The sequence below is a fragment of the Anolis carolinensis genome, chromosome 4, assembly GCF_035594765.1.
Source record: "Anolis carolinensis isolate JA03-04 chromosome 4, rAnoCar3.1.pri, whole genome shotgun sequence".
Lineage (NCBI taxonomy): Eukaryota > Metazoa > Chordata > Lepidosauria > Squamata > Dactyloidae > Anolis > Anolis carolinensis.
The window spans coordinates 125,947,474-125,963,862 of NC_085844.1; the positions used below are offsets into that span (position 1 = coordinate 125,947,474).

Genomic DNA, 16,389 nt, shown 5'->3' on the forward strand with positions numbered 1-16,389 from the left:
TGTTTTAGTAGATACAAAGGGATATCTTTCAGATTAAATTATTATATTTATGCTGGAATTCAATGCAAACTTAAATGGGAATATTGCTCGCTGAACTCATGAGGTCTTCCTTCTGACTGCACAAATAGAATTGCACAATTAAATGGACAAACATATATTGTAACATCTTAACTTCTAATTTTTGATATCCTTTCACTCCTCAGTTCCTAATACACAGCAATTAAACAGCTAAGGCCCCATCTACACTGCTATATAAAATCCAGATTATATGCTTTGAACCGGATTATATTAGTCTACGCTGCCATATAATCTCGTCCAAAACAGATCATCTGGATTTTATATGGTGTTTTATGGATTTTAGATGAGGCCTAAAAGTTTCTGCCTCACTTTATCACTAAAAAAAACATAACCATCTTCATTTCTAGTGAAGGTGATGGAACAAGGCTTATATAATCAAAACAACAGATTCAATATGCTTAAAAAGAGTCCATTGAAACTTTACAAAACAAGAATTACATACAAGAAATAATGTTAACCTCAATCACATGCATTTAAATGCATAGGTTAACAGCAATTTATTGTTATTATTATTTATGTTATTAATCTCTGCCAGTAAACAATGGGCGGAAACCTCTGCCTTATTAGATCTAAATGCTACTGACGTCTAAGAGGTGGGTATTGAAATGGAATTTAGGAAGAAGGAAAAGTTGAACCTTTGCATGTTGGCACGGGGGAACTCCATTCTCCAGATTTTTCACACATAATGCTCTCTGTTCCGCTGATCGCAAATCCCTCAGTACATTTAAAGTCGCAGATAGACTGATACTGAAAGTCCCCATACACGTGAGAGCAGTTGAAGTCTCCATGAGCAGGAATATTTAATGATTTGCACTGAACAGCTGAGAAACAGAAAAAGAAGTTGTAGATTTCACAGGCTACCTATAATGACCACTCAATGCACTTTAAAATCGGTACTGAAGAAAGTGGTTATGCTGCACAGCTGATTACACAGGAAATCCTAGTCCCAGTGTGAGGCCCGGATGGTGATGACACAAACCACAGAGTGCTGATGCATATTAAGGTCTTTCTGGGAGTGTTTCTTTTCTGGCCGCCGTAATTTGAAGCTACCTTTGAACTGCATTAATTAAATTTAGCTGCTATATAATCCAGATTATTAATTTTGAACCAGAATATAGGTAAAGGTAAAGGTTTCCCCTGACGTTAAGTCCAGTCATGTCTGACTCTGGGGGTTGGTGCTCATCTCCATTTCTAAGCCGAAGAGCCGGCGTTGTCCGTAGACACCTCCAAGGTCATTTGACCGGCATGACTGCATGGAGCACCGTTACCTTCCTGCCGGAGCAGTACCTATTGATCTACTCACACTGGCATGTTTTCGAACTGCTAGGTTGGCAGGAGCTGGTGCTAACAGCGGCCGCTCACGCCACTCCCGGGGTTTGAACCTGGGACTTTTCGGTCTCCAGCTCAGTGCTTTAACGCACTTCGCCACCGGGGCTCCTCTGAACCAGAATATATGGCAATCTAAATCCATCCTAAGTGGAAATCTCTTGGTGGACTCAGCTACACTGCGTCAGTGTGTATTTGGATCAGCCCCACAGCAGTTAAATGCATCACAAGAATGATCCATCTTAACCTGGAGCAAGGCTTTTTCCTGGGTTAAGTTAACTCAGGAGAAAGCCTAAATGTTAACTCAGATCCAGGCTTTTCTCCAATTTCAGGGCTGTCAAGACAGCTGGGCCTATTCCTAGCCAGAGCTGGTTGCAGCTGTCATGACTTCAATCCTGCATCTCCCAAGTTTAGGCAGCCTAGAGACATGGGATAGCAGTCCCCTTGTCACCCCTCAAAAACCTCACCCCCTCCCCTCTCTCAGCTCTCTTTCGTAGGGCGGAAATCTGGTGGATGTCAGCCAGTTTGTTTGTTTTTTTCGTGTCAGGAGCAACCGGAGTTGCTTCTGGAGTGAGAATGCTGAAGACCAAGGTAGGTGGAGAGTCATGGCTATGGATAGCTGCAACATGGGAGGACGGATCCATTAAACCACTTTGAGTCCTCTTGGGGAGAGAGGGTGGCCTATAAATAAAGTATTTATTAGTATTACTAAGGAGAGAATGTTTGAAATCTGTTATTCAATAAATTGTTGTTTTGACTTCAAATATGTAGCATTCAATCTGTTCGCTGCACCACAGAAACCTTCCAAATAAATAGCTAGTACAGGGGCAGAACAGTTCTATTTTATGGTTCTTCCACCTTCCTTACTCATCACCTTCCAATACCACACTGCCTGACTCCTCAAGGAACTAGAAGGACCTTAGCTGAAGATCTGCCCCCTGAGAGTCTTAAAGGGACAGGGTGAAGGAAGTTTTAAATACAAGGAGGAAGAGGCTATCTAGACTAACTATACATAAAATACTGATCTTCTCTAACGAAATGAGGGCTTAACAGGAATAAACAGTGAGAAATCTTGCAGAGGCATGACACTCGTATTATCATAGAGTAGCTAGCTACCCAATGGTACTGCAATGTGTTCAGCAGGGTTGGGCCGGTGAGACTCTCCCATCTCCGAAGTAGTTGAGAAGTCCCTATCTGGCTGCCATGCAGGTCTGATCTGGTGTCCAGGACACCAAATCAGGTTCACAATACACCATGTAACATGGTTTTTGTTCCTGGGTTATAAATGTCATTTCCTAATTGATTCTATCTTTAAAAACATGGGAAAAGTGTATTGAACTGCAAAAAACTTTGTTTCTGCAGATGGGGCATTCTGCAGCATATTTTGCTATAGTTTTTCAATAACTATCTCACAGAGTATCAACCAATTTGCTTAGTCTGCGGCGGCCACAAAACTGAAGTTTCTGGAGTACAACAAAGTAAGTACCACATAATTAAACAGGAAATAATACTATCAAACCAGGAACATATTTTTCCAAATTTTGTTGCATAGTACTATTGATAAATGGGAAACACACATTTTCCGTTAAAATGTAGTTTCAATGTGGATTTCTTTTTTTCTTTTTTTCGATTGTAAGTTTTGTCCCTTTTTTGCTGTGTTTGGCAAATTCTATTGTAAGGTCCATAGAAAAATTGTATGCATTGTTGTGCACACTTTTTCTAACATGTGTACAATTTTCACTAATTGTGCATTTTATCCCCATTTTCTACTACTACATGCGTTTTTATACACATTTTCAGATTGGAGAACTGTTTACACATTGGTGTGAAAATGGAACAAATTTCACACTTTCTTGTTCGATATCTACTGACATCATGGCTCCTGCAACAAATGCTAAATCCCGTTTTCGTGGAATGGAGGCATTCCTCAATTCAAAACAGAGCCCAGATTCCAGAGGAAAATGACAGACCTTGGCTCAAAGGGACTTTTCCTAGTTCCTGGGCATTGGTAAATGTCCTGCTCTGCCAACACCTGCCATAAGCCATGAGAGCACATACCTTTGCATTGTGGTATCTCGGCAGTCCAGTTGCCAGAGCGCAAGCACTGCAAGGTGGCCGGGCCACTCAGTTCAAGTCCTTCTTCACAACTGAAAGCACAACTGGATCTATAACTGAAATCGCCCAGAGGATGGTTGCAGTTCATGTGCAATGGCTTGTGAATAGCACTAAGGTCCCTGCATTGAACAACTAAATGGAGATATAAAGGTTATGCCATCATTTTGCTAATAAACATATTTCAAGTCTCACACTCCCTACCCCACAGCAAAAAGGTGCTCAAGTTCTTTTCTTAGAAGGATTTTGGTGGAATTCAAATGCTTGTGATCCAAATTCTTGTGGACTTAAAATTTCAACCATTTCTGATCCAGCATTTTTTGGAAGCATCATGATAACCACTTTATATTTCATGTTTTCCAAATTGTGGCCCAATCCACTCAAAACAACAACAGCCAAGTTAAAATGACAGCAAAAAAGACTACTTTAGTAAATGTACCATTTAGAATTGTCCGTGCTATAGTTTACACTGCAAAAAGCTGCAAAAAATGACTTCTATCCAAGGCATGGTCACATTCTAAACGTGTGTGTGTTTACTTGGAAGACCCACTTAAAATATAATCCCATAACATGTGTCTGAAACTGTTTTAAAATAACGTTTTAACTGTTTATTTTTTTTCATATGTGCAGCAGAAAGTTTTAGCTGTTGCATTCTAATCTATGGTGTAAACTGCTTTAGCACCCATTTTGGAAGAAAAGCAGGCTATTAAATTTAATAAACATCTGAATAAATAAATCTCATTAAATTCAGTTGGATTTCATAACAAGATGACTGTGTTAGATGCACAGGTTGTCTATGTGCTATTTGAGAAAGTGAGATATAAATAAAGTTCTCTTTCCCTCCATGCAACGTCATTAGTCTGACTTAGGGCCCCTCATTTGGGTTGCTTCTTTCCTTTAAAAAGCAACATGGTATGCAAGGGCAAGCTGTGCACCAAACATTCCTTTCCTACACTGGGCTCAAAATCAGCATTGCCCTTTACAGCATTCCTGTAAGTCACAATGAGAAGAAAATTCTGATGTGTTCCAAACTCACCATATTCACACTCAGGGCCAAAGTAGCCAGGATAACATTGACAGGTGTGGTTTCCAATGGTCTCCACACACTCACTCCATTCATTACAGGAAGAAGGGTGACAAGAAGCTACAGGGAAAAAGACAGTCCATTACAAAAACTGTCACAGCATTTTCAGAGCCTCTCCTGAATCTGCTTAAAATTATTTTTGAACCCTGGAAAGCCACATTAGTGAGTTTTTCACAGAATCATAGAGTTGAAAGACACCATTCAGTCCAACCTCCTGCCATGTAGTGACACACAATCAAAGCACTCCTGACAGATGGACATCTAGCTTTTGCTTAAAAACTTCTAGAGAAGGAGACTGTCTGGACCCATCCAGACAGGCCTTAAAAGCAAGATCTGTCACGGTTTTACCGGCAGAGTCCAGATTACACCTGTGGTAAAACTGAATTATTTCAGAACAAAGCAGGGTTTCCCTGTTTTGTTCTTAATTAATTAAATGCAAGTGTGGGCCCTGTGTGGATTGGGCCCAGGGACCGCATCACATGATTCCTGGGCCCAATCCACATAGTTATCTTGGAGCCAGAAACACGGAGAAAATACCCACCTCCTCCCCCCAAGCCCCAAAACAACACCTTAAAAGTTAAAAAAATGTACCTGGCCACCAATGATCTTCCTCCTCGCACCCTCCTGGCGCAAGGAAATGATGTGTCAGGAGACGCGGGGGGGGGGGGGGGGGGCAGGTGGAAGATAACGGCAGTCGGGTAAGTTTTTAAAAACTTTTAAGGGGTTGGTTGTTTTGAGGGCTTCGGGGTGGCTACATGTCATCCCAATTGTTATCAGGATAGCATGTAGCCAGCCTTCTCAGAAAAGCCCTGGTTTTGTGTGGATTGTGTGGACTTGAACCCGCTTCAGTGTGTGTTTAAGTCCTGTGTGGAAGTGCCCTCTACAACACTGCAAGGCAGCATATTCAACTGTTGAACACCTCTTACTGCCAACAGGTTCTTCCTAATGTTTCAATCCATTGCTCCATGTTCTAGTCTCTACCATAGAACTTGCACCCTTCTCAATATAACATCCTTTCAAATATTTAAACATAACAATCATGTCTCCTCTCAACCTTCTCTTTTGTAGGCTAAACATAAGCCGCTCCTCATAGGGCATGGTTTCCAGATCATTTTGGTCACTCTTCTCTACAAATTCCTGATTATCAATATCCTTCTTGTGGTACCCAGAAATGGGCACAGTACTCCAGGTGAGATCTGGCCAAAGCAGCATAGAGTGAGACTATGACTTCTCAATCTAGACACTATATTTCTTTTCATGCAGCCAAGGATCGCATTGGCTTTTTTAGCTGCTGTATCACACTATTGACTCATGTTAAGTTTGTGTATAGTACCCCAAGGTGGATAATGATATGTCAGAGCATTTAAATAAGAAGGAGTCGTTGAACTGAACTGTATCACAGGTGGTAAAATGCTGTACAAATACAGAGTCTCTTGATAAAAACATGCAACAATGACAACACCAAATGTGTAAACTGCATAAAAGGGAAAGGAACAAGGCGATCCATTCCCAAGAAGAGTGAAAACCAATCAAAGCAGCCCCTAGAGTTAGTATACACTATCCTGTGTGGATCCATTCAGACACCCGGTAAAGCAGTGAATAGTTATGTGTCAATGATTGAGTGGGATGACTCTATAAAACTAGAAATCATGACTATGGTAGAAGAGTATAATCTGTATTTTTCATTATTTTAACATCTATATCTTTTTTTTCTAATAATTTTATTATTGTATTTTTTGAAAAAAACAAATTACAGTAGAGTCTCACTTATCCAAGCCTCGCTTATCCAAGCTTCTGGATAATCCAAGCCATTTTTGTAGTCAATGTTTTAAATATATCGTGATATTTTGGTGCTAAATTCGTAAATACAGTAATTACAACATAACATTACTGTCTATTGAACTACGTTTTCTGTCAAATTTGTTGTATAACATGATGTTTGGTGCTTAATTTGTAAAATCATAACCTAATTTGATGTTTAATAGGCTTTTCCTTAATCCCTCCTTATTATCCAAGATATTCACTTATCCAAGCTTCTGCCGGCCCATTTAGCTTGGATAAGTGAGACTCTACTGTACACGTATTGTTTTAACCAATTTTATTTGTGACCCGCCTTGGGTCCCACTTCAGGAGAAAAGAGGCATATAAATAAAATACAATGAAATAAATAGAGGGCAGTCAAAGATAGTAGGATCAGGATTAACAGTTATACACTACGGGAAAGTAAATTTAAGTTGAACATTAGAATAAACTTTTTGACCTTAGAGCATTTTTAGCAATGGAACAAATTGCCTAAGTGATAAAGTCTCTTCAAAAAGCAGACCTGGTGGTGTCGGCAGGTTTTTGAGTAATTACATTAGAATACTGCCGATTTCTGGGCCTGAATATATTGCACAAGATTTCTCTAGCCTAAAATGATACATTTTAATATATTGGGTTTATGGTTCCCCTTGATTAAGTCATATAAGTGTTATTTATTGCTATAATTGTATTATTTTACTTTGCTTAATAATGTGTTATTATGTTGTTATGTAATGTTGTGTTGTTTTTATGATTGGAAACCGCCCTGAGTCCCATCCGGGAGATAGGGCGGTATATAAATAAAGTTTTTTTTATTATTATTTATTATATAGCTGCCGGCTAGTGATGTCCTGCAGTACGCAGGTGGGTTGGATTCAGTTGACTATGGAACTGCCAACTATATAATTCTATTGCATTAGTAGAACACATTGCTTAGAATATTTCTTAGACAACCACATTTTTGCTAGACATTTTATATGAGAATTAATCTATTTGGAGATCCCATGCTGTACATGACCATACCGTTGTGGCAATGCCTTCTTACTGCCCAGCACCCGCTATCTGTTTTGTAATAAGATGTTAGCTTGGTAATAATGAAAGACCAGTACCCTGTAAAGCATATTTCAAGCGATTCCTCTGTCTACACCTTTTCAGTGGTTTCAAACATATCTGCCTTCATTTTTTTGTTATTTATTTCCATATCGTGAATAGCAGAATTTATCTCCATTTCAGGATAAGTAGAATATACGTCGAAGACTTATACACATTTTCAAAGGAGTTAAGTCAATTAAATTCACCTAGATTTTCTTCTTCAAGACAAAAAAGACCAGCAATGTGGAATATTTCATTACCTTGGTAGCATAATGCTCGCTTTTTCCTAGTACAAGGTTCATCATTCCACTTTCCAGCCTCGCGGTCTCTCTTAATGTAAATCTCAACACAATCCTGGTTGTCTCTTCTGTTGTTCGGCTCTCGATAAGCCCAGTTTTCTGCCTCTTTTGTCAGCTTCTTGTTGGTTCCCACCCAGGTCCAAGTGTTGTTAATCTTCCGGATCCCGATCCAGTAGTATTTTTTATAGAAAGGGACGACAGCATTTAGATAGGCAATTTCTTCTTGGTTTTGGATTGCTACCAAGTCAGTATACCAGGTCTGGCAAAAAACCCTTGCCTCTTTCCAAGTCAGATCTGATTTATCACCGTAATGGTAAGTCCAGGCATCCACACCAACAGGAAACAAGAGCCCTGCCAGAACAACAAGCAGAATTAGACCAATATCATCTCACCAACAGCTATTAATACAATGATATAACTGTTATTTCAACCACCATTTATGCAACATAATATTGTGACCTCACACAGAAAAGGAAGCATTTCCACTTTCGTAAACAGTTGGGGCTTTCTGATTCTAAAAGATTCATAATAGGAATTCATTGGGGCAGTTTTTCCACCAGTGTTTCCATTGCAGCTGTGAAAAGCACAGATTTCCTTCTTCTCCATTAAGACAGTCATATTATCATAGAATCATAGAATAATAATGTTGGAAGAGACCACATGGGCCATCTAGTCCAACCCCCTGCTATGCAGGAAAAGCACAATCAAAACACCTCCAACAGATGACCATCCATCCTCTGTTTAAAAGCCTCCAAAGAAGGTGCTTCCACCAAAGGGACAGGAGCTGCTATCCATTTTTACATCTTTAAATAACAGATTCCTTTAATACAATATCACAATCTCAGAGATTACCTAATGCAGGTTAAATATGCATTTTCAAAATGCTTTAGAACCAGACATGTTTTTGATTTTGGTGTTTTCTTCCATACTTTAGAATGCCTGTATTGGCATATATGTACATAATAAGAAATCTTGGAAATAGGACCAAAGTCTAAACATGAAATTCATTTATGTCTCATATATACCTTATACACATAGCCTGAAGGCTGTTTCATGCAATACAATATTTTTGATAATTTTCAGCATGAAATAAAGTTTGTGTACATTGAACCATCAGAGAGCAAAGGTGTTACTTTCCTGCCACCTGTGTGGGCAGTTTTGGATTTGGGAGTATTTTGGATTTTGGGAATTCCAGAGAAGGGATGCTCAGTGTGTATCTTTGTTTTGTCTTGCCTGCATTCCCCAGACCTTCTGCAGGACAGCAAAAGGCAAGCAGGTAATGTCAGCTCACATTGCTTATTAAGCTTGCTGTCACATCTTCTCATTGAGTCATTTTATTTTACAGCAATTGCCAACTATGCCTTGCTGTGCCTTCCATACTACTGCATTGAAATTTGACTTACAGAAGGCTTATTTTGTGCTCTGTGCTTCCCTGAGTGGCAAGAAATTACACTAGATAACAAAATTAGAAAAAAAAATACTCCTGGTTTGAAAGTGTTATTTCCTGTTTAATTGTCTGGTACTTACTTTGAAAATAGTTGTTACACTCCAGAAACTTCGTGGCTACAACAAACTATGTTGAATTGCTTGAGACTCTGCAAGACATTCCTTGAAAAACTATAGCAAAATATGCTGCAGGATGTCCCACCAAAACAAAGCTTTTGCAGTTTAATAAACTTTCCTCATGTTTTTTTATGATAGAGCCAATTAGGAAATAACATTTATAACCCAGGAATAAAAATCGTGTTACATAGTGTTATAGGAGCTCTGCAGGCTGGGAGGCTCTGGGAGTTGTGCTTCTTAAAGCTAACTTTTCCATGCTCTGCAGCTTCCAAAGGAAACCCATCTATCCATTACACTTGAATTCATGTTGAATTCACAGTTCTCTTCACCCTTTTTATCTGCATATTCCTAATATCAAACTGCCAAATCTGCTGTCTTCTCTTCCAAAGGGTGATGGGTATCTTCTTCCCAAAACCTGAGACAAATTACATTTCAAGTCTGATGAAAATGCCTAGCTATCCTTACACATGAACGCTTTCAATTCATTCCTTTTAACTGTAAGCTTATGCCACCATGTCACAGATGAAAACTGGAACATTTTTAAAGGACCTGAAAAAGTGGATGACAGAGCATTAATTAAGATCGTTCCTGACAAATCAAAACAGTTGGCGAGTACAAGGGTTGAATGAAAAGTAATGCGTCCACCTTCGTTACTTGGGTTTGGATAGGAAGATTTTAATAAATCAATGCAGAAATAATCCTTAGAATGTGCTCTTTAACTACCACTATTCGCTTTTCCACATCATCACCAGACAATTGGATGCATTTCTGCCAACGATGAACAAGTTTTCTGAAGCCGTCACGGAAGTAGTCGACACTCTGTTTCCACAACCAGCGTCTCACAGTACCCATTGCGCCCAGATCTTCCAATAGTTAAGTAAAGCAATAATAAAGTAAAGCAATGTGAACCACACGTTCTTGTGAAATGCCGATTATGCTTCAAATTTCTGAGTGATATGACGATCATCCTGAATTAATCAACCCTCATATATAAGATCAGTCTTGCCGAACCCTTTCCTCCTTACAGAAATCACCTTACACTTTCTGAAAATTCAGATCTCTAAAACTGGTTTTGGAGGAAGATGAGGTGTTGCAGTGCAAAAGGAGATTGCTCTACTCATTTCTTCTGGATTGTAGTTGATGTCCAACTATCGTATTGCCTTAAATAATGATTCCTTCTTACATATTTTTAAAATCACCTATTTTGTAACCAGACAAACCAAAAATTCATGACAAATGATTTTTTTAATTTAGAGGGGATAAAACAGTTTTGACAACCTTTTTAAAGATTATAGACAAAAAATATTTTCTATCAGAACAATATGATTGTTGTTAAGCAAAGTATTAATGCTGCCAAATTTTGAAATATGTGATTTTAATACAATCACCAATAAAACATTTTACTCTTCATTTGATATCAGTAGCAGAATCAAAAGAGTCCAAAAGATGTTTCTGGCTATACATTTATCTTTTACCTTTCCAGTGTTGCTTCATTTCATTCAATTGCCAAGATGAATATGAAATCAATATGACAGTTGTTCTGGTTAAATGTAGCAAATGCTTACCCCACGCAATGACAGCTAACAGCAATATGTGTTCATCCGTCTGTCTATTCTGGAATCTTCCACTGGCTTCACCTGTTGGCTGAAAAATAAAGAGTGCAATTCAAGAATGATGTCCCAGGACAGTTTGCGATGCCCATTGGGGGAGAGGCATGGGGAACCTGTCAGCCCATGCCCCATATTGCCCGACTTACTCATGGCCCCATCCCATAGGGGAAAGCATCTGCTGTCTGGCTTCCCACCCCCCTCCCTGTTGATCCAATACAACATTGGACGCCAGTAGCTCTACATCATGGTATGGGAACTGGCAGGCTCCGTCGCAAAAATATAGACAAACCAGCACATGCCGCCCCATCTGATAAGGTTGAAGGAGATGTGTAGGTCAAGAGGTATGCTGACAAAGGGGTCAATCTGAATGTACCAGATCCCCCAGAGTGTTTTCCTTGGCAAGTCTCCAATAATCTCTTGGAAAAGATGCCCCAGAGATTTAAAGCAGTTTGAGTGGCATCTCTTTTCTCATTGCTAAGAATTATAGTTCTGTGAGATGGATTTCAAAGAGAATTCACAGAGTCAAAAACTACCGTTCCCAGAATTATGTGGGAAATGATTACAGTTACGTGTTTGTAATGCAAACATCTGCGCTAGCACTTATGCTCAGTTAGAGGCATATAAAGAGGGTTGTGATGTCAAAGACAGTTTTTACTAGTGACCATTGTGTGGCCTTGCCTCCCAGAAGTCAAGAATGGACTGATGACAGAAGTTGATTGCCTCCCTTCTTTTCTCCAGATGCAAAAGGAAACAAGAAGGGGGACAAGAATTAAATAAGGCAAATTAAAGAAAGGGGTTGTGTTGAATCAGTGCCACAACTCATTTTGTCTCAAACAGTTTTCAAGCAGTTCTCGAAGGCTTTCATGGCCGGGATCACAGGGTTGTTGTATGTCTTTCGGGCTGTGTGGCCATGTTCCAGAAGTATTCTCTCCTGACGTTTCACCCACATCTATGTACTTCTGGAACATGGTCACACAGCCCGAAAGTTACAACAACCCATTTTTCAAGCAATGCGAAAACATATCTTTCATTCTAGTACAGTAAAATTTCCTTACAACCCAAACCCTTAAATGCCCAGATCATTTACAGCATTTATTTCCGTTACCAGGCATTTTTTTTTTTTGCTTTAATATCAGTGTAATATGCACATGTGCATGGGCACACAAAGGCCATAATCTGAAGACATTCACTAACAGTAGCTCATCCCATTTGTGTATCTCTCCAAATTGGCGTTGTTACTATTTTTTAATACTGTCTAGAGCTGCAACAACATACAAGTTGAGCATCTTTTTAATCCAGAATTCTGAAATCCTAAACCCTCCAAAATTGTCCACATGAGTGCTGAGATATTGACACTTTTAGTTTCTGATAGTTTGGTGTCTCATACCCAAAAATATTTAAAATATTGGGAATAGAATTACCTTCAAGATATGTGTATAAAGTCTAAATGAAACATAAGCAATTTCATGTTTGATTTTAATCCTATCTCTCATTATGGACATATATGCAATCATAGATACAGTAGAGTCTCACTTATCCAAGCCTCTGGATTATCCAAGCCATTTTTGTAGTCAATGTTTTCAATATAACGCGAAATTTTGGTGCTAAATTCGTAAATACAGTAATTACAATATAACATTACTGCATATTGAACTACTTTTTCTGTCAGATTTGTTGTATAGCATGATGTTTTGGTGCTTAATTTGTAAAATCATAACCTAATTTGATGTTTAATAGGTTATTCCTTAATCCCTCTTTATTATCCAAGATATTCGCTTATCCAAGCTTCTGCTGGCCCATTTAGCTTGGATAAGTGAGACTCTAATGTAGTCCAAAATCTAGGGGGGGGGGGGGGGGGGAATCTGAAATAAAAACATTTCTGCTCCCATGAATTTTGGATAACATCAGCATGTATTTTTAAAAGCAGGCATGGCATAATGTTCAGCTTAAATCATGGTTGATTTTGACATTATACTTCCCAGTTTGGTTGGATTATTCCCATCCTTTTATATATGTAACTATAGATGTCATACATTTTTGTATTTGTTCTCACCAATCTAATACTCCAGGGCACAATCTAATAAAAATGAAGGTGTTAAAATCCATGGCACTCATTTTAATCATAACTAGATCATATTTTGCGTCTGCCTCTTTACAGCTATAGCCGGGGGGGGAGGGGGTAGGGGTTTTAACCCCCCCCCCCTGAAATTTTCAATTTTTTAAAAACCTGGTTTACTCATGAATTTTAACTGATTAACCAAATCCCCACGAGTGTCCACTGAAGTTTATCTGTCTTGAGTGTCCACTGAAATTTATCAATGGAGACTGATTTCTAAATTATTTTGCATTATGAAACTACTCTTCATGATTCGCTAAAAAAGTTTCAACCCCCTCCCCCAATTTTTTTTTTCTGGCTATGGTCCTGCGCCTCTAACTTTCACATGTTTATCTTCATTGCTGCAGATGCTCATCTAGCCATTTTCTAAGAAGATTATGTCTAAGATAGGGGCAGGGAACCTGTGCCAGAAGTTTCAGAGCACAACTGCTATAGTCCCAAAGCAGTGCTGTTTATGTCCAAAACATTTGGAGGGTATCAGGCTGCCAAGCCCAAGCAATGCTACAATGGTGGTCCTTTTTACTCCAATTGAGACCATTTGGATACCTTAAGAGAAACTTATCTCTCAAGTGTTATTGTGCTTCATTGCTATACCTGTTCCAAGCTACAGCAAATAGCAAATCCAGTGGTATTTCATTCCTAAATTTGTATCCTTTGGAATTCTGTATATAGAAAAATAAAACTGTACTTACCATTTTTATTGCAAATCCCTCTGATTTCTCTTTTGCACGCTTCTCCCTGTGCGGGTTGGCATAAACACTACACCTCCTTCCTCTGTGTAAGCTTGTGGTACCAACACTTCCTCTGGAGTGTAGAAAAGCTGATTGCATCCTTTTCCTATTGCCTTCCTCATCGTACCGCCCTCTCAAAATTTCATGCCATTAACTCCTTGGCAATTGGTACAGTTTGTGCATACAACAGTGTCTTCTTTTAAATTCTGGAATAAACTCAGCCCAACCCTCATATGCTCATGCAGCAGGAATAGTAAGGGAACATCCATGTCATGTGGCATGTTGTCAATTAGGAGCCCTTTCAGACAGGCCCTACATCCCAGGATCTAATCCCAGGTTTTCTGCTTTAAACTAGATTATACGAGTCCCCACTGCCAGATAATCTGGGATCAGATCCTGGGATATCGGGCCTGGCTGGAAGGGCCCTAAAATGCCCTTGATAAGCAATATGTACTTGCCAGTAAGTTGTAGCCAAATTCCCTCAAAGCCAAGGTTTGGGTGAAATCTATGTGTTCAAATAGCGTGAGTATACCTGTACTTCTTTAGGTATTTTCCTTTCCTGCTGAGGCGGGGGGGGGTTAAGGAACCCCAGGAAATACCATATATGGGCAGAGATGGCGACAGCTAGCGACCCGGGTGCATAAACTCACAGAAACATGTGACTTCTGGGAAATCATGTGTTTCTGAAGAAATGAAAGCTAAAGAAAAACAAACAGAGCATGCGTACGCAGGCGCTCTGAAAGATTTGTGAGCACGGCACAAAAAGGGTGCAGCCGGCCTGCTAGTCAGCACCGATTGGGCAGCGTCACAACTCTAAGCCAATGAATTTGCTTGTGGGCGGGCATAACCCGAACCCTGTAGTGTGTATAAATGTTCACTCAGCATGCCACTGGGCGGTTCCCCTGGAGAAGCACTTACTTTGTGCTAGGGGGACCCCTAGTGGCCATTAGCGAAATAAAACTGCTTTCTGGGAAATTCCTTCAGTTGTCCGTCTTCAAATTCCTCCACTGCGCCAACACGAACCGTAGCACGAAGGTTCCGCTACATTTTCTGGTGACCCCGACGTGATTTTTTCCTATAAGACGGGCCAGGAGATTTGGAGACGGATCCCGTTGGCGGGACGGCCTCAACTCAGCGGTGGGGGCCTGAGGCAACTACCGTGAGACGAGAAGGGGCCCCTGAATACTACACGACCGGCTGCGGTGCTTGCCTCTGAATGCCAACGCCGACTGACGGTGAGAGCTGCAACATCAGCGAGGTTCCACAGAAACCGGCTAGGAGGAAAAGGATCCAGGGGAAAAAGCCCAGGGGCGAAGGTTGGTCCGACGTCTACAGAAATCTGGCAAGTATAGGGGTTTGCATGAGATATTAAGGGAACGCCAGCGCTGGGAGGGACAAAAAAAAGTTCCCAGGGAGGTAGAAAGGGGTTCTGTCTTGTGTTTCCTGACGCATGCCGTGAGTGGCCGGGTGCCCAGGCCAGGACAGTCCCCTCTATTAGGCAGGATGGGAGGGAAAAATTCAAAGAGCTCCACTCCCTTACAATGCATCTTAGATAATTTTGGCTCTTTTGCTAGCAGAGCCGTAGCAGGGAATCCAAGGGACCTAAGAGATTATAGGCTGAGAAATTTGTGTCAGGGAGAATGGCCAGATTTTGGTTTAGGTTGGCAAGTAGAAGGAACGTGGGATCTGAAACTGATCCGAACAGTGGAAGAATATTGTGCTGTGAATCATCCGAACCAGTGGGTCTATATTGCTACGTGGGAACGGGTAGTTAGAGAAGATCCAGGTTGGGTTCGACAGTGCAGGAATGGCAAATGTATGGTGGTGAAGAAGGAGGGGAAAAAGAAGGAAGTTTTCCAATCCAATGAGGAGGACTACCCAGATTTACAGTTGAGTGTACAGGCTAGACAACAGGAATTATTGCCGCCACCCTTGCCACCGCCCCCCCCACCCCAGGGAACAGCCCCCGGTGCACCTACACTAGGAACGAGACCCCCACCCTACTCTTCGGAGTCAACCGAAGCGGCCAAGAAACACTATCCTAGCCTAGAAAAATATCAGGAGGAAACAAAGGAAAAGAAGAAGTCACAACGGATGCCCAGTGATGCTTCTCCGGCACAAACTCGGAGACATGGAGCTCCGGTGTGGTCTGGTGATTCACCGACCGGACCGGCCCTCCAGATGCCCTTGAGAACGGTGCCTGTGATAAACAACAGGAATGAGATAGTTCAAGCATACCAGGTAGTGCCTTTTAGTAGTAGTGACATTTTGAATTGGAAAAATAATACTCCACCTTATAGTGAAGAACCCCAAGCTATGGCTAGGCTATTGGAAGGGATTATGGCAACCCATAATCCCACCTGGCAAGATTGCAGACAATTGTTGAATATGTTGTTCACATCAGAGGAGAGAAGAGCAGTGTTGAATAATGGGGTAGCCATAGCCCAGGTTGGTGCCCCACAAGATGGTGATGCAGCCGAGTGGGGAGCACAGAGGTTTCCTGTGGAAATAGATCCCCAATGGGACACCGCAGAAGAAGGACATTTGCAGAGACTGAAAGGATTCCAGCGTATATTGG

The 16,389-nt window shown here is 40.6% G+C and overlaps 1 protein-coding gene across 1 annotated transcript in view; it reads right to left on the minus strand.

The window, feature by feature from the left end:
* Positions 1 to 14,072, minus strand: part of selp (selectin P) — a 38,338-nt gene extending 24,266 nt beyond the window's left edge. The window contains exons 1-6 of the mRNA XM_008108922.3: positions 13,773 to 14,072; positions 10,920 to 10,998; positions 7,753 to 8,142; positions 4,553 to 4,660; positions 3,463 to 3,651; positions 714 to 899 (exon numbers count right to left, since the gene is read on the minus strand). Coding sequence (XP_008107129.2) covers positions 714 to 899; positions 3,463 to 3,651; positions 4,553 to 4,660; positions 7,753 to 8,142; positions 10,920 to 10,998; positions 13,773 to 13,910 — 1,090 coding nt within the window. The 5' untranslated portion in view covers positions 13,911 to 14,072. The remainder of the gene's footprint in view (positions 1 to 713; positions 900 to 3,462; positions 3,652 to 4,552; positions 4,661 to 7,752; positions 8,143 to 10,919; positions 10,999 to 13,772) is intronic.
* Positions 14,073 to 16,389: the final 2,317 nt, after the last annotated feature.